The sequence below is a fragment of the Ochotona princeps genome, chromosome 9 (genome assembly GCF_030435755.1).
Source record: "Ochotona princeps isolate mOchPri1 chromosome 9, mOchPri1.hap1, whole genome shotgun sequence".
In the NCBI taxonomy this organism is placed as follows: Eukaryota; Metazoa; Chordata; class Mammalia; order Lagomorpha; family Ochotonidae; genus Ochotona; species Ochotona princeps.
The window spans coordinates 9,077,928-9,096,164 of NC_080840.1; the positions used below are offsets into that span (position 1 = coordinate 9,077,928).

The 18,237-nt window shown below is 44.2% G+C and overlaps 1 protein-coding gene across 3 annotated transcripts in view; it reads left to right on the forward strand.

Annotated features, from left to right (window-relative positions):
* ASAP1 (ArfGAP with SH3 domain, ankyrin repeat and PH domain 1) overlaps nt 1-18,237 on the forward strand; it is a 338,316-nt gene that overhangs the window by 283,376 nt on the left and 36,703 nt on the right. For all 3 annotated transcript variants that reach the window (XM_058668479.1, XM_058668481.1, XM_058668480.1), the window contains exons 14-22: nt 2,956-3,043; nt 5,122-5,170; nt 8,995-9,158; nt 10,766-10,899; nt 12,585-12,676; nt 15,274-15,460; nt 15,687-15,772; nt 16,541-16,656; nt 16,795-16,862. In XM_058668479.1, coding sequence (XP_058524462.1) covers nt 2,956-3,043; nt 5,122-5,170; nt 8,995-9,158; nt 10,766-10,899; nt 12,585-12,676; nt 15,274-15,460; nt 15,687-15,772; nt 16,541-16,656; nt 16,795-16,862 — 984 coding nt within the window. The remainder of the gene's footprint in view (nt 1-2,955; nt 3,044-5,121; nt 5,171-8,994; nt 9,159-10,765; nt 10,900-12,584; nt 12,677-15,273; nt 15,461-15,686; nt 15,773-16,540; nt 16,657-16,794; nt 16,863-18,237) is intronic.

Sequence of the window (18,237 nt, forward strand, 5' to 3'; positions counted from 1 at the left end):
AGCCAGATACATTTTAGTGAGGGAAATGGACTCCCCTGATGGGAAGAAAGAAGCAAATAGGAGGTGGTAAGAGCCAAGGGAAAAGAGACCGGGACGTCGTAGGAGGGGTGATGGGACCGGGCCTTGCCCCTCCGAGGATGAGCTGATGGATGGTGGTTGGAGGGGCAAGGGTATCTTGCCTCTACATTCAAGGCCAAAGTCAGTACTGCAGCAGGTCCTCTGGGGGTTGTGGCACAGACGGGGTTTTCATTCGGAACAGGATAGAAATTGTCAACAGCAAGGAGTCAACAAATAAATGTTTCCTGGATTGCTCTCGTTTAAAAATTTTCCTGTTGTGCTTGAACAGTTTGAAAGCATTTTCTGAACTCTTCCACCACGTTGTAGCCCAAGGCAAGTCTGCTGAAACCTCAGGAAAGATGACGCCTTCTTCAATCAGTGTATTATAAATTGGTGCAAAATATCAAGAAAGTGCTTTGAATTGTTGAAAAGCTACACAGACATCTGAAGTGACAGTTATTACCCTACTGATTTCCTCTGCTTCCTCTGACTTGGGCTGAATGCTGCCCTTCCCTTCCTTACGCTCCTGGACTTGGTTGCATGCTGTCCCCACCGAGGCCACGCTGGTTGTGATCCGTCTCCTGTCAGATGCCCCACTGGCCCGGGTTGGGGAAGAGCATTTGGTGCATGTGAGATGCGGGCGTGTCCAGTGAGGTTCCTATTACTGCCGTATTCAGGAAGATGACAAGCTGCTGAGGGCATCAGTATGGTACGTCACTGGCATTGAAGCAGAGGGTCGATCGTGGCATCATGTAAAGCGTACTAGAACCCTTACGTCAGAAACTTTGCAGCAAAATCCTTGCAGACAGTTTGAGCTTAGAAGGGAGGTGAGTGGTGGTTAACATGAGCCGATGAGGTTTTCTTTTATTAAGGTTTTTTGCTTCTGCTGCTTTGTTGTATCTGTTGGCAGAATTGTTGAGAAACCTAGACTTGCAGGAAAAATAAAGCGTTGATTTAACCCTCTTCCACATTCAAATGGGAATAGTATCTAACAATTCTTAAGGTTTTCAGAATCAGAAATTTCTCCACTTTAGAAACCTGAAACCTTTTATTATAGAAAATCAACTTCAGCTGAGGAAGTCCTTCCTTATGTCTGGCCCAAATCTTGTACAATTTGAGTACATTTCTTTTTGTACAAATGGAAAACAGCTGCCCAACCTTTCCAATAACAACTTTCATGTACTTGAAGATAGTTATTAAGTCACCCCCTGGCCTTATTTCCTGTGGACTAACGATTGCCTGAAGCCCGTCTTAGGAGTTTCCATTTTCCACCCCTTTAATCGGCTCTTGATCTCCCTAAGCTTTTCTACATCCTCCTTTCAAATGTGGATTTTAAATTGGAACATAATGTTTTTAACATGAGTCACCATTACCTGGGGATACTACCTTTTAGGTGGTCGTTGTCATTCATATCGGAAATCCAATGATTATACCGACATTGAAATAAATGAAATTTAAGACTAGTTCTTTTTATGCTAGACTGGTCTAGATTTTGGGCCACAGTTGCTGATTCTAGAGTCTAAAGCCTTTTGTCCCGCAAATTCCAGGAATAGCCCAAGAAAAATGTGTGGCTCCACAAACTCCTGCCTGCTGTCTGCTGGCCAGTTCTGCTTTCCCGTATTTCCTCTTAAGCAAAACTTTCCTATACTTGTAGTTCCATTTCTAAAAGAAAGATACATTAAGGGAGAGCATAATCCTCCTGTGAGGCAACATGGTTTGAAACACTCACAGAACAAAGGGCATTGTTTCCTGTGTCTAATGTCCTTGAGATCACAGAGGGAGGAAGGTCTCAGATGTAATCAGAGAAGGCACAGGAAAGTAGGCAGAAATAGATGGCACAGTGCCCATTACCTGCAGTGCCCGTTACCTGCAGTGCCCATTACCTAGGAGAGACACAGTCATTGAGACACTAGTGTGACCTCACCCTACCAGTACCTCCTCATATCTCTTCCCTAAAGACTTAAATTCCTCCTATGGAAATGTGCCTGCAATAGGGACTTTTGTAGCTGCCAGTTGAGGCTGGCTCTCAGATCTGATTCAGGAATTCCATTATTTACTTCCATGGGCTTCCTGCATTGGAGCAAAGCCCAGCCCAGAGGCTCAGATTCCAAATTGAAATATAATACTCTAACTAGAGACACCATTAACTGTGGCCACTGCCTTTTCAGCTGGTCCTGTGTCCTGAAGTAAACCAGGATCCTGGCATCGGCCAGCCAGTGGCCAACAGGAAGGCTACAAAGTTTTGACCAGAACAACTATGTGGCAAGACTCCCTATTTAGCGTGACTATGTAAATATGGAGGATACTAACAATTTTGTATTTAGAAGTGATGTGAATCCTTCAGATACCAGGCGTATCAGCGGTGCATTACTGGTAGTAATTGTCCCTCTATTTTCTTGATGAGTAAATTTGGCATTGCAACCAAAATTTGTGGGTATCTCAGGCATTTAGTTTAGAATAATTGATTACTGGGATCATTTTGAATGAATTAATGAGAATTCAGTTTTATTTCCTAGAATGTTACAGTATTGAAAGTGTTGCCACTATTTGCTTGGATATTTGTGCTGGACTCTGGCCAGTCTTGTGTAGATTATTCCATTCTGTTTGGCCACAGGATATTCTTGCATAGTTAAAAGCCATCCAGAAAGACATCTGAAATTTTTTTTCCTGCTTAAGTAAGATTCATAGTTTTTTATTATTATTTGTGTTTGTCTGTATGTATTGGAAAGGCAGTGAGAGATTAAAACAAGAGACCTTCAGTCTGCTTGTTCATTCCCCAGAAGCCCACCACAGTTGGGGCCAGCCTAGGCTAAACTCAGTTGGAGTGGGCTACAGGGGGCTGAACATGCGACCGGAGTGTCTCTGTGCACATAAATTCTCCCATTTCCTGTTTTTCAGTCTAACAGGCAACCAGCTAAGGTGAACCTCCTCACCTGCCAGGTGAAACCGAATGCTGAAGACAAGAAGTCCTTTGACCTGATCTCACGTAAGTCATTCTCTCCGAGTCAGTCTCTGTGGATGCTGACACCTGTACAGTTCCAGTCTGGGTTTGGAAGCAGCAGCTCTTCCAGGAAGGGTGCTTCAGAGACAGCAGTTGAACAGTTCCTTGTTACTCCTGCACAGGGAGCTCTGGAAAGACCCTTTGGCTCTCTTGAGTTGTGCCTGGTCCACATGCAGTTGGGAAGGCTTAACGGTGTCAAATCTGGGCGTAGATAGAACTTAGAGTCCTGCACTGAACTAGACCAATGCTGAACTGAGAGTACACAGCTTTATGCCCTTGAAGAGATGTGTCTAAGTTATTTTCACTGTTCTCTCAGATCTGCAGGGTTGCAGTCTGGTGTGAAGCCCAGAGATGGGTGTTTTTCTAAGTCACTAAGTCGTGCTAATGTGTACTTCTGTTAAGGCACACCAACGTAGACTGAGAGTACAGGTTTGCTTCTGTGTCTGTCCAGAGTTAACATCCCTAGAACATGAAACTAATAAAGGAAAAATCATGTCCATGCTTCCAAGCAGACTTACTTCAAACTTCATGATTGGTGGCACTGCGTCCCTGTCACAGTCATACTCCATAGTTCATAGTTTGCTTTTCTGTTCTGATAGGACTACATCAGGAGCTACCCAGCCGCCGACCTACCCCCTGTGTCTGCTCTGTAGGAGGGAGCTGTTTCTACATTGACTGGTTCCTGGGAGTGCACTGAGTGACGCATCCTCTAGTGGGGGGCACACCTTATAAAGAAAGAGGAGGCGATGCCCCTGAAATGACTCTCCTATCTTAAATTCTGCTACACTAGCCTTAGACCTCCCTTCTCGGCCAAAGCCTGGCAAGGCAGCATAGCGGCCAGAGGGCGTGACGCAGGTGCAGAGGCACAAACCCTGGCTACCCTGCAAATCTTTTTGTGAGGGAAAACTCAGAAGTTACTCTGACCGAAAAGTCTGAGCCAGTTGGAGGCCTTTTCAGGTGTGTGTAGACTGGATTTTGTAGCATCTGTATGAAGTTCAGAGTTTCTGTGATCCTTGTGACTGGAGTATTTCTTGGGTTGTTAGTAACAAAGAAATAGGATAAATTATGAATTATTGCATTAGAAATCTAGTGACTGAAATATATTCAGAAGAATACACTGTTAGGCAATTCCGTCTTTATTCCAACGTTAGTGTACTTATATGTACATGGTGGCTCTTTTGTCGCTCAGCAGCATGGTGTTTGGGGCCTACTGTTACACAGGTGGTCTGCTGTCAGCTAAAATGGGATATATGCACTGTGATCTCAAAAGGCCAGGCAACCTGTAAGTCATTAAGGGTGGTTGCCTGTCGCTGAGCATCTGATGGACCTCTGGTGCTTGATGTATGTTGCTGCTAATTCTCCCAGAACTTCTATCACTGTCCCATTTTGATAAGAAAAAGCTGACGCTCAGAGAAGTTTCATGATTTGATTCAAGCTCATGCAACAACAAAGTGGAAATGTTGTGTGTCATTCGTACTATCCCGCCTAGTCTGGAATTGCTTGGTGAATGACCTACATGTGTGGAAATGTTTTCAGAAACACTGAGTTTTAAGGCAGTGTCTCTCCTCTCTGCACCTGCCCACAAAATCTAAATGAGGTCACTGCTGTGCCTAGCTGGGCGACAGAGCATTGAGCCTTCTGCTGTCAGCCCCGGGGCACAGTGTGCCTCCGAGTCGGGGCTGCCCTGGAGTGAGCTGGGAACAGTGAGCGAATCACTTCTGAGAAGGAAATTGTTCTCTAAAGGAAAGTCTGCTTGAAAAAGAAAATGGCCAAGTAACAGCTGGCACTCTTTCATGTCCACTAGGATCACGCAAGACCTCTCCCTCATCTTACTTTCTGTTTTGTTTCCAAAACTGGATGTTTGCATGGTATTTGTAATTATTGTTTATTGCACTTAAGAAAAATAACTGACAAAGTAAGCTACCAAAACATACTGGGGTAAAACTAAATATTAATCCTACTTTTATTATGTCTATTCTTCTTGTAGGAGCTTTAAAAATTGACAGTGTAACTAAAGGTGCGCCGATTTCTAAGTTTCCACTTTTTCTTCCCTTGTATTTTAGATAACAGGACGTATCACTTTCAGGCAGAGGATGAGCAGGATTATGTAGCGTAAGTACTTTGAAACACCTTGTGGGGGAAGCATCTGTGTTCTTCAGTCAGCGCTGTGCCTGGGGCACTCCACACTGCTCTCTCCACCCTCTGAGCCCTTGCACAGTCTCTTCTCCCTGTTTACTGTGGCCAGCCTGGCTGCCCCAGGGGCTACGGCTCCTCCTTCCCCACCCACAGCCTGTGCGCATTCCTCTGGAATTGTGTGGGACAGGATTTTCCTACTGCTTTAAACACGCATCTGCAGTTAGGTGCTTTCTTGATGTTTGACAACCAAATGCATCAGGCCCTCAGCCTGAATATTTGATTGTTCCTAGAGAGGAGTGGAAGAGGCTAGCCCAGAAGGAAGGACAGGCCGGCTTGCTTGATAGCATGAAAGCAGCCAGGTTGGAATCACAAATCTTGGGGGTAGAGGGGAGTCTGAGCTCACGAAGTGTGCGACCTCAGGCAGCCTGAAGCCCTTCCTGCTGGACCATGTCCATAACATGATCCCTGAATCTGAACGGTCTTCATCTTCCTCCCTGTAGACTACCTGAACTAAGACAGTGTGTGGCTGTTACTTCTCACCTGCTTGGTAGAGGAACATTTATTTTAATTAGCCAACTACACCTTTTTTTTTTTCAGTGTTCCAATTTTTTGTTTGAAATGCATACTTGGGGATAATTTGGACCAGGTTCCATGCATGATCAAGACATCCTACCCTGCCTGTGGCACACATCAGGTTATTTTCCTTCCAAAGAGCCCTGCACCATCCTCTTCTCTCCCTCTTTGCCCCACACTCACCTGCTCTCACCCCACCAAAATACAGGGAAAAGTGGTAGAGAAAGAGAATAGAAAGTAGAGTTGGGAGAAACAGCAAGAGAGAGAAGAAAAATATAAAGGGAAAGGAACCTGGTTATCCATTTATTGATCTGAATATCTAATGAATCCTAATTGTATTACTAAGAGCTATGTGCAAAGCGTTGAGAAGACAATGCTCTAATTTTAAATACACTGTATGGAGCCCCCTGCTGGAAGATAAAGAGTAGTGTGACCAGGTTGAATGCTAACTAGGACAGAGAAGGGGAGACTGGAGGAAAATACCTCTTGGGTTCCTGGGAGTGCCAGTCAGCTCCATAGGTGAGGGGCAGGCCACGCTGACGTGTGACAGTCTGAGCAGGTTATTCGCAGTCTACACACCAGGCAGAATGTTGTAACCACCTAGAAGCAACAGGATAGAGCAGGAAGGAGGGGACTGATGGCTGTTCGTTAGGAAAGGTGCTGAGTCAGACACTGAGGGATACTAGAATCCGGATGAGAAAAGCAGGGGACGGGAAGGCTTCCTTCCACAGATTCATGAGGAATTTCTTTTTTTTTTAAATCCTGACCTCCTGAGTAAAGAGGCAAATACAGCATAATAAAAGAAACCTTGTGTGGGGCAGAGGGAGTGTTCAGGAAAGTCTGACATGACCCAGCTGTAGAACTTCAGGAGGTTATGTTAGCGTCAGGAAGCTTCAATCCCGTTATGTAAAGTATCACAAACCCTAAGCTAGAGGCGTGTTGTAGGTTTCTGTTTCAGAGTTAGAGGCACTTGGCACATGATAGAACCTACTCGCCGGTAACCAGGCGAAGGATGGCCACGCAGAGCAGGATGGAGGAGCTGCAGCCGACAGGGAAGCACAGGGGCTGTGGTGCTGCTCGTCGCAGGCACGCTGAATCCGGTGGCCTGAGTTGTTTCGGACAGAACAGTGTCTACTTTCTAACGTGAGACAAAATGATAGAAACGACACTGTTTAGTTCAAAAAGGTATATAAAGCATTCCCACATTTCCATTTTCCGTATCACAGTAGACGAGTTGTGGGAAGTGCTTTTTGTGATAAAAAAAAATGCAATTATTTGAAGATTTGTGTGCATACACGGACATAAACTCTGGTTGATTCTTTCTCTACAAACTTTGGGAAGTGCTTTCCTGTTTCACAACACACTGAAGCCAAGCGCCACCTAGAGTTAAGGGTGTGACCTGCACCTACATACTCCAGCTTTGGGTTTTAGTTCTCCTATCTGTATTCCTTGCTAGAAGCCTTTTCTAGGTGCTGCTTGTGTTTATCTATGTCACTCTATAAGATAGCAAGAGATGGCTATTCTAAACGTGTCTATTATCGGTGAACAGCATCATTAGCTGTTCTCAACAGTTTTTCTATGCAGCTGAAAAAAAACAGTAGGGTTTGTCTTGTTTAAGATATATTTATTTGAAAGGCAGCATACCAGAAAGAGAGATTCTCCATCCCCCAAGTCACTCCCCAAATACCTGCAACGACTGTAGTTGAGCCACGCCACAGGCAAGAACCGGGAACCGCATTCTGGTCTCCCAAGTGGGTGGTAGGGACCCAAGTACTTGAGCTGTATTCCACTGCTTCCCAAGTGCATTATCAGGAAGCTGGATTGGAAGCACGGAGTAGCTGGGACTCGAACAGGACTCTGGGTATGAGATGCAGCTAACCCAGAGCCAGTGCTGCAGCACCGCAGGTCAAGCCACTGCCTGAGCATCAGCATCCCATACAGGTGTACGTTTAGGTCCCAGCTACTCCTCTTCTAATCCAGGCCCCAACTGGTGTGTCTGGGAGAACAGTTAAAAAATGTCCCAAGTGTTTGATTCCCTACACCTAGCATAGCAGACGGGAAACGAAGCTCCTAGCTCCTGGCTTTGGCCTGGCGCAGCCACAGCCAGTGTGGCCATTTTGAGAATGAGCCAGTGGACAGAAGATCTCTTGCTGTCTGTTCCTCCCTCTCTCTAATTCTGCCATTCATATAAATAATCTTAGAGAGTTGCAGGCATTCCACATGGCAGCTTAACTACTTTGTGCCATAATGCCTGTCTTCATTTTCTTTTTTTTTTTTTTTTAAGTAATTTAGTGCTTTTTGTTGTTGTTCATGAAAGTAATGCAAGCTCATGATATGCTTGGTAAATGATAAGCTGGCACAGAGTCAAGAAATGCCTGTGTCAGATTACTCAGCCAGCCAGTAATAACATGCTGATGGAATTCCTTCTAGCCTTCCCTTTCCAAACAGAAGCACATAATATGTGTGTATATTTAAATGTGGAGTCAAATCGTGTGACGTGGCTTTTTTTCCTGTTAACTTCACAAATTGTTAAACTCGTGGGCATTTCTCTGGTGTTACCACCAAATATTGAAAACATAAAACTCATGCTTGTTTACCGGCCCCACTTTGTGGTTATCTGGTTGTTCACCACCTGCTCGGGAGGCCTCAGGTTGTTCTGTGCAGAGACTGGGAGCAGGTGGTTCTTCTCCTTGGTACCTGGAGTGGCCCTGCTGCATTCTGAGTTTTAGGAACCACATACTCTTCGTTTTGTGAACATCACCATGGTTCCCTGTTGATATACTTTTTCACAGTGTGAATGCTATGGCTGCACGTGAAAGATCTCTTCCCTTTACGTTCAAGTGTCCCCACTGTCGGGCACTTGAAGGGAACGGCTCTTCCCCTTCTCCCACCCGTTTCTCATCTTCACCTTGGCTTGAGCCCTCACTGGACTTCTTTATTCTGTGATCTTTATTCATTCTGTCTACATGGAAATGTACACACCTTGTATATACATACAAGGCCTTCATTAACACTAATCTTTATTTATCTTTTCCTCTCATTCCTATGTGTTGTTTTCCATTCTTGAACTCTTGCTTAAATTTCTTTCCTTCTTCATCATCTTACGTTTTTGAGTTGGGAAAGAGCTGTCTTTTGGAAGTTCTTAAGGAAGGTAGAGTCGAGGGTGGCAACAGTCGTGCTCCCATGCCCTCACAAAGGCCTCCTGCTTGTGCTGTGCTTGACCACAGGTGGGTATCAGTATTGACCAACAGCAAAGAAGAGGCCCTGGCTATGGCTTTCCGAGGAGAGCAGAGCACAGGGGAGAACAGCTTGGAGGACCTGACCAAGGCCATCATCGAAGATGTCCAGCGGATGCCCGGGAATGACGTCTGCTGTGACTGTGGCTCCTCAGGTATCTTCCTGTAAAATGTAAAATGAGTTAAGCAGCACAAACTCCCACCTGAAAAAGCTGTCGCCTATTGCGGAGCTTTGCTCACCTACACTGCTTTCCTCGCCTGGAAACCTTCGACCTCCTGTCATAAACAGTGGTACCTGCCAGGAGGGCCCCTTTCCTGTCAGGTGCAGTTACACACTGTGGACGTTTAAGAGCCAAGGACATGGAGTCACCGCTTTGAATTACAGGCTTGCTGCTGCCAACCTGGATCATGCCACATCCGTTTACTACTCTGAACACAGTTCCTCATCCTAGAACATGGGGTAATGTCTTATGAGGACTTAGTGACGTGCTGCACATGAGATTGGCTGAGGTGCAGTACTTCCTGTTCAGAGGAACCTTTCCCAGTCTGTACCTCACAGGTGTTACCCCCTCGCAACCTTCTGTTTTCAAGTGATACTTGATTACCAAGCTATTGGCCATAGCTAACATTTCTTGAGTCTTTGTACTGCTGCACTTCTTGCTTACATTATTGCACTGAATTTTTGCAGAGGCTCTGTGAGTAAGATATTAATGGTATCTTCCATTTTGTGCAAAAGGAAAGAGAGTGTACTGAGTAACTCATGTAAGGTCACACAGTTTGTAAGGGTCAGAACCAGGGACATGCAAACCTCATGGTGTTCTTGGGTGCCCCTTCTCATTTCACTGAGGAAACTGAATTTTGTTATGCAGGATGTCATAGGCGTCTCTGAAAGAAGTCTCAGTTTTTGGTTTTTTTTTTTTTTTTTTTTTTTTTACCATTTTCACGTGTGGCAGTGACATACAGTGTAAGGAAATGGCAGTAAAGTTATAAGTATTCATGTATTGATCAGTCAGAAGGAAGCTTGGCCCAGAACATTCCCACTGTCCTGAAACTCTTGGAAGTAGCAGCAAAAAGCTTAGTGTCACTGAGAGAAACCTTTAATAGTTCTTGTTCCTAAGCAGTGCTTATCGAGAACCTACAGCCAGGAATGATAGGTTAATGTGCACCGTAACATAGAGGTGAGTGAGAGCCCTGAGCCCTGCCCGTGTAAGCATCCCTTTAATCCATCACTGTCAGGGTTGGTGGCAGAGAACCCCTCCCATGAGGCCTTCAGATGGATGCTGCATAGGATCTCTTAGGAAAAGTCTCTGTTTATAATACCACTATACTACAAGCATATGTTTCTTCCAAGTCTTCCTTTCATAGTATTTTTTAAATTTTATGCTTGTTTTATTTGAAAAGCAAAGATAGGCTGAGACAAGATAAGACATCTCCCATCTGCTAGTTCATTCCCCAAATATCCATGACTGGGACTTGGGTTGGGTGGAAAATGAACCAAGAACTCATTCCGGGAGTTCATTCATGGAGGTGGCAGTGGCCTGGCAGCTTGAGCCATCACCTGGTGTGTGTTGGCAGGAAGCTGGAAACGGGGGTGGCACTGCGTTGCAGGATGCAGACACCTCAGTGCCGCCCCTTCTCTTCCCCTCCCCCCAGTAATCCAGTGCTAATTCCCAGGAAGGTTTACTATTGTTTTGATTTCCTCTGTATTAGGCACACTAAAATTAGGTATCTCACTTTGTTGACTTCAAAATGTTTTCCACAGAACCCACCTGGCTTTCAACCAACTTGGGTATTTTGACCTGCATAGAATGTTCCGGAATCCATAGAGAAATGGGAGTTCATATTTCTCGCATTCAGTCTTTGGAACTAGACAAATTAGGAACTTCTGAACTCTTGGTAAGTAATGACCTGTGCTTTGGGGGAAAGAATAGTTTATTGTGGTAGGTAGATTTAGCATATTGCTTTTTTGTTTTGTTTTGTTTTTTGGTGGTGGTGGTGGTTGTTTCTACTGAGTTTCTAGCATTCTAACTCTTGAGTCTTAGGAATTGGCATGGATATTTAGAAGTAACTTCTGTGATACATAATGTCAACTATTTAATTCTCCTGTTGGGAAAACTGGTGAATCATGTATCTCTATAATTAGCTCAAGGAAACTGGCTCTTTTGGGATGGGCTTCCTCAAAGCTGTGTTTTCCATAGGAAATCAGTTTTTATATGACTTTGTGTAATAGCAATTGAGCTCACATGTTCACATTACCTAATGGCTTATTATTTCAAAAATGACTAAAGAGTTTGTTTGATTTTAAGTGTTCGCAAGTTTGTGAAAATATTGTGAACTAGTTAATTGCTGTCATAAAACAAATTTCTCCCTGATCTACAGTATCTTCAGGTAGTAGTGGAAACAGTGTGGAATGTTGTGATACTTAGTTCTGTAAGACAAAAAGGGTCATAAATCATGAAACTTGGTGTTCTTTAACTTCCACTCCTTTGCGTCAGGGTTCATCCAAATTCAGAGCCCTCAACAGAGCCAGATTAGTAGAGAAAAGGCGGGGCGGGGGGCTAGGAAAGACCCATTGGCATCCCTGTGAGGCTCTGTGGCGCATGTTAACCCTGGGCCACTGTGAGAGTGAATTAAAAAAAAAAAACTGGGGTTCCTGAGACAGAAGGCTCTCCCTTGAATAGAACTTGACTGGCTGTGAGTCGCCATTGTGGAAGGCCAAGCTTGTCAGTAGCCTGGCCTGGAGGGGGCAGGGTGGAGCGTGGCCCGCCAGCAGCCCTTGCCTTCTGGACACGTGACGAGGATCCATGTTGGTTTGGAGGCACTCCCTCGTTTAGGAAGTAGGAGATGCTGTGCTCATTTCAGGATTAAAGAAAAGGCTCCAACCTGGTAATATGACATAGCTGTACTTCAATACGGAAATGCCATTGCTCTGCCTCCTTACGTCACTGGGAACCAGTTTCATAACTACAAATAGGGAAGTCCAAATTCTAAACACTTGTGCAATAAACTCAAGATTGTCCCCCCAACAAGAAATCTCCCTTTTTTTTCTGTCCATATTTGTTCACTATAAAAAGGGAATGTGATGGAAAAACTGTGTGCTGTTCACTGAGAGTTTAACATTAACTGAAACCTCAAGCCTGTTCCGATAGGTTGTATTTGTATAGGATAGGATCCCGCCCTAGTCCAGCACTTAAAAATGTTTGTAGTACCTGAGATTACATATAACTTCATGTTGGTGCAGAAACCTTTTGAAATCCATACATAGTTTTTTCAGGATACACATTTTCCGCTAACTTTTTGAAGACTTCCCTCGTATTTGATTTTCTTGTCATTTAGATTAGAAGTACCCATTGGGAAAAGGATCATGGTTCACCTGTGTATACATCCAACGTTCAAAGTTAAGTGCCTGACACACAGTAGATGCTCAGTAAATGAGTGTTAAATTGACCAAATGGATGAATGGTTTGTATTTTGACTCAGATGAGTGAAGTAAAACAACATATTCAGGAATCTTAAAAAGCAACCAACAGTTTTAGCTACTATTAGAAAGTTTGCTATGTTGTATTTTGTTTTTGTTACAGCTCGCCAAGAATGTGGGAAATAATAGTTTTAATGATATTATGGAAGCAAACTTACCCAGCCCCTCACCAAAGCCCACCCCTTCCAGTGATATGTAAGTATTTCTGATACCCTGAACACTGTACCACACTTTGTTGTTTTACATTCTCTAAAAAATATTTTGGTGCCAACCTCGTAATCTGAGCAAACCAGAGCCCAGGGAAGTTTACTGGCGTGTTTCTGGGATGCACAGCTGTTTTCACTGCACCTTCCCGGGGGTCGTCGCTGCCGAGCACCTGCTCTGTGGAGCGTAGAAGTTCTTGAGCCAGTCATCTCCAAGTCAGAGCATGTTGTGATCAGTGATAGACATACACAGCCTGTGCGAGCCTGCTGTGAGACTGGCAGCAGTCCCGGTGCTCGACAGCCCTCTCAGCAGGACTGTGGGAAACGCACGCTGCATCCTACTAGCAAAACAATCCTATTTACCAAAGCCCTGAATTTATTTACCCTTTGGTTCAGCTGTTGCAACTTACTCCTGTTTTGTGATAAAAGAGTAGGAACAAAGCAAGTCTCTGTTGGCATCTAACTAAATATTCTCTGAGAAAGTCACATGACAGCACACTGTATAGATGTAAAAAAGATCGAGAGTGTCTGATATGAGACACTGTCCAGGACTATTAAGGAGTAGGGTACACAGCACTGTATAGAATAGGCTGCCTTTAGGGACAGGAAGAGGTAATGAGACAGAGAAGAATGACACCTATTCTTCTCTAACCAGACTCACTGTCCTAGCTCAGGAGTTATGTTTTGGCTAAATTTGCTGATGAAGCTTTCACCTATGAGTCTTAATGCCTGGACTGCAAAATTTGTATAGTAAAAAACACTTCAACTTGCCTGCGCTTACTTATTTGAACTTTTGTTTACTTGAGGAAACATTGTAAGAAAAATATGAAGCTAATTAATGTGCTCACTCTGAGATGGGAGTAGGAGACTCGATACATTTTCATACCATTTATTTTGAGCCATGTGAATTTGTTAGTGTATCCGAAAACACTTTTACTTAGATTTGCATTCAAACTTTTTAAAGTACTGTGTCTCCATTATAAATGGGAGTTGGGGGAAGTGAAGCTCATGAAAATTAAGTACTTTGTTCAAGGTCACACAGCTAGTATGCTGTAAAATTAAGACTTGAACCCAAAGCCCATTTGCTGTCTTTTTATTCATTGAATAAGTAACTTGGAAATTCAGAGGAAAGATACAGGTGCAGCTAGATCCAAGATGTCAGCCAGTGTCAATCTGGAACATAGGTCTTCACCCCTGTGTCTTACCTCCCCTTCCCACTGAGCCAGCCATGCATTTCAGTCTTTCGCCAAAGGCCACAAAGGTAACCACTCAGGTCATATACTCACCCATGCAGCTGGGAGGTGAGTTCCAGTCCTCCAGCACCGCTTAGACCCAAGTGGAGAAGGTGCTTTCTTTAAAGGCCGGGAAATGCACCATGTGTGCTCACATTCGGGACTCGTATCCTCAGAGCTCTCCTGCAGGAAAGGATAGCTTGCATTGTCGCTATCTGAGCTCAGAGCTCGGCCTGTGGAAGTTGCTTTAGGGGCAGCCCTTCAAGCATAGTCCCTTGCCTGTATAAAAAAGAGAATTATATCTGATGACTAAAATGCTTTCCATGAAACTTGGAAAAATGTAATTGATCATTGAACTTTAAAAATTAATTTCTTTATATACTTCATGAGTCTGAGTTTGGAGTATTAATAAATAGCAGATTTGTTGTGTTATTGATTCAGGCAAAAAGAAATGTTCTGTAATGCATTTTCCACTAACTTGGTAATATCATTTCTAATACCTGCATATATTAGTAAATAAATGAGTTTCTTTAGTGTGTGTTTTAGAATAACTTGATGTAAAATTTGGTGTTCTTGGATGTTAAAAAGAAGAATATTTTCGGGCCTATTCTGTCAACAAACTGCCAACATCCCATGCGGATGCTGCTTCGTGTCCGGGTGACACCCATTCTGATCCAGCTCTCTAATACACCCGGGAAAGCAGCAGAGGATGGTACAAAGCATTTGGGACCCTGCGTCCATGTGGAGAGATCCGAAAAAAGCTACCAGTTGCTGTTTTGCCTCAGCCTTTGCAGCAATTTGGGGAGTGAACCAGCAGATGGAAGATTCATGCTCTCTACCCCATATACCTTCCCATAGCACTGCCTTTCAGATAAATAAAATAGGCCTTTAAAAAAGAAGCAGACCCGGCCTGGCATGGTGGCCTAATGGTTAAAGTACTTGCCTTAAATGCGCTGGGATCCCATATAAGCACCGGTTCTAATCCCGGCAGCTCCACTTCCCATCCAGCTACCTGCTTGTGGCCTGGGAAGGCAGTCAAGGACGGCCCAAAGCCTTGGGACCCTGCACCCGCGTGGGAGACCTGGAGGAAGTTCCTGGCTCCTGGCTCTGGGTTGGCACAACACCAGCCGTTGCGCTCACTTGGGGAGTGAATCATCGGATGGAAGATCTTCTCTGTCTCTTCTCCTCTCTGTATATCTGACTTTGTAATAAAAATGAATAAATCTTAAAAAAAAAAAAAAGAAGCAGACCTTAGGTAAAATAACATTTTTCAAAGACAAATTTCAGTCTGAAAAATGTAAACCTGTTTTAAGGTCTTAGTAAACTTTCTTGTTCGTTTTGTTGTGTCTTGTCTTAGGACTGTCCGAAAGGAATATATCACTGCAAAATATGTAGATCACAGGTTTTCAAGGAAGACTTGCTCATCTCCAGCAGCTAAACTGAATGAATTACTTGAGGCTATCAAATCCAGGGATTTGCTTGCACTAATTCAAGTCTATGCGGAAGGAGTTGAGCTCATGGAACCACTCCTGGAATCTGGACAGGTAAGGCCTCACGAAGTCATGGGACAAAATGCCACCGTGGAACATCGATCTAACAGGTTACTAACATAATGAGTTGCTGTATAACACTGCGTGACCAAGTTGAAATCCAGAGTTTGCAATTGAGAAAGGATGCTCCTTCTAGTTAGTGGGAGGCAGGGGGTACAAATGCAGCTGTTGAGGCAAGCGACCTGTGATCATCCCACTTCTCCCTGCCCTTCCCTTTTAGGAGCTTGGGGAAACTGCCCTTCATCTTGCAGTCCGAACTGCAGACCAGACATCTCTCCATTTGGTTGACTTTCTTGTTCAAAACTGGTATGGTTTTGGTTTTCTCTGTTGAATTCTTTGAATGTTTGTCATAATTTCACGCAAACCAGTTCTGTCAGTAATCAAATCAGGAATTGGTAATCTTCTGTAAGAAACCGTGTAGTGAAAAGTTTAGGATTTACAAACCATGAGGTGTCTATTACAGCTACTGTGGTGTGAAAGAGGCATAGGCAATAGGTATATGAAAACCGTAGCTGTGTTCCATTAAAATTTTATTTACAAAAGCTAGTGGCAAGCCAGTTATGGCACACACTATAGTGTGCCTATGCTTGGCCTTGGTAAATGTGAAATCCTGTCATTGTGTCCAAAAAACCTGCCACCCTTGTAGAGTTTGAAAGATTGAACAACACAGCCAGACAGACAGGAGTTTTTATTGTTCATATGCTCAATAGGAGACGCTGTGGGTGACCAGGTCAACAGCCAACTCAATCAGGACATGGCACTAGGAAGACGAGACCGAACAGAGAAGGTTTCCGCATGTGGAATTCTGTATTGGGCGGTTCTGTGACAAGCAGATTTTTAAGGAGGAACTGGAGCTTCTCCATACCAGAATGATCCAAAGAGTTGAGGATATGAACCCTCCTATGAGGAGTGCTGTATGCACACAAGCCACACAGGATAATAGTTCAGGCATCTTCCCTACACGTTGTCTAGGAGCTCTTTGAAGTACCTAGATACCTCATGGAGAAGCAGGGAGCACATGTTTATTTCTAAGCTACGGAGTACATTCTTTTTCTAATCATTTGATTTCCTCAGTGGGAACCTGGATAAGCAGACGGCCCAGGGGAACACGGTGCTCCACTACTGCAGTCTGTATGGTAAACCTGAGTGTCTGAAGCTGCTTCTTAGGAGCAAGCCCACCATGGACATCGGTAAGGATGTGGCCTGGTGTCCCTCGGGGACCCCAATGAGAGCACCAAAACAGATGTGCCTGTCATTGGGTGGTTGTTCTTGCCTTTTTAAAGTGTAGCCTAGAAAATTATTGCAAGTTTATTTTTCCCCTATTTCAGTTAACCAGGCTGGAGAAACTGCCTTGGACATAGCAAAGAGACTAAAAGCTACCCAGTGTGAAGATCTGGTAAGCAAAAATGGAATGGGAGGTTAATTAGATGTCAGCAGCCTTAAAATGTCCTTCTGTGAGACTGGAATTAGAGATTCCGCCTTTAGTAGCATTGACTAAGGCTGACAAGTACTACGTTCCATTTGAAAAAGTGGTACAATAGTAGATTTCTCATGTCATGTCTTTTGTGTGCAATTGGGACATGGGAGCCAAAAGTCATTTGAGAGTTGTGTTATTATTGGGTATGTAGACTTAAGGTCATGTTTTTTGCTTGGCAAACCATTAAGCTTTCTCTGTAGCTTAACTGAATAAGAATTTTTGGAGAATCCATTTCCAAAAAGGGGTCAAGTAAGCTTAGAGATAGATAGCTTTTAAAATGTTAAATACTGATTGAAAAGCTTAGCTCACGAAGACCTGAGGAAGCAGACGCCCTACCACCCACCTTCCCAGAGCTGAGTACCCCTTCCTTGGTGCCTTCAACCCCCTAGGAATTCCACAACCAGGCAGCCCCACCCATCTTCCTATGACCCGACAACGCAGTTGAGCAACCCATTCTCAGAGCAGGTTGGGCCACTGGTACCCTGAGAGGCTGAGGTTCAGCTGGTAACACCCATATAGCCCTCAAAAATGGACAAGAGTCCCCAACTGGGCATAGTGTGGCAGTGCACAGACACTGACAGACCCCCTACACTGCTGCTGGGCAGTCTATGACACTTCATATGGACCCCAAACTCACATTACCTGCAGAAACTGATGGGGACCCACACCCACAACCACAGCCATGGGAACTGCATACAGAGCTACCATTGAACCTGCCCTACCTCAGGGAGCTTCCTCGCCACCAGGTGAGCAGTCCACCCTCCCTGCAGCCCAAGGTGCTGAGACACCTGCAGGCACTGTCAGTGCAGCTGATAGCTAGAAGAAGCTGCATGGTTACCACACCAGAGTGCACACCAGAGCCAGCACATCCTATCCAGTCTAGAATATATTGCCAGCAGATAAGTCTTCACTATGAGAGCTACCCTTTGAAATTGGTAAAGGCAAAGGACCCACTAGATGCACAAAAGCCAATATTGGAGCACAGATTCATTGAAAGCAAGGTAACATGATACCTCCGAAGAAAGAAAATGGCTGTCTAGGGATAGACCAAGGGGAAATGAGCAAATTGTATGACAGAAATTCAAAGTGATGATTTTAAGGTAGCTTAATGAGATACAAAGAAATATGGGCAGACAACTCAATGATGCTAGGAAGACAGTCGAGGGTACAAATGAAAAATTCAGCAAAGGTCAGAAACCTGGGAACTAAGAAAATCAATTAATGAAATTTAAAATGCTTTTGAAAGTCCCCAAGAGAATAATTGAGCAAGCAGAAGAAAGAATTTTTGAGCTCT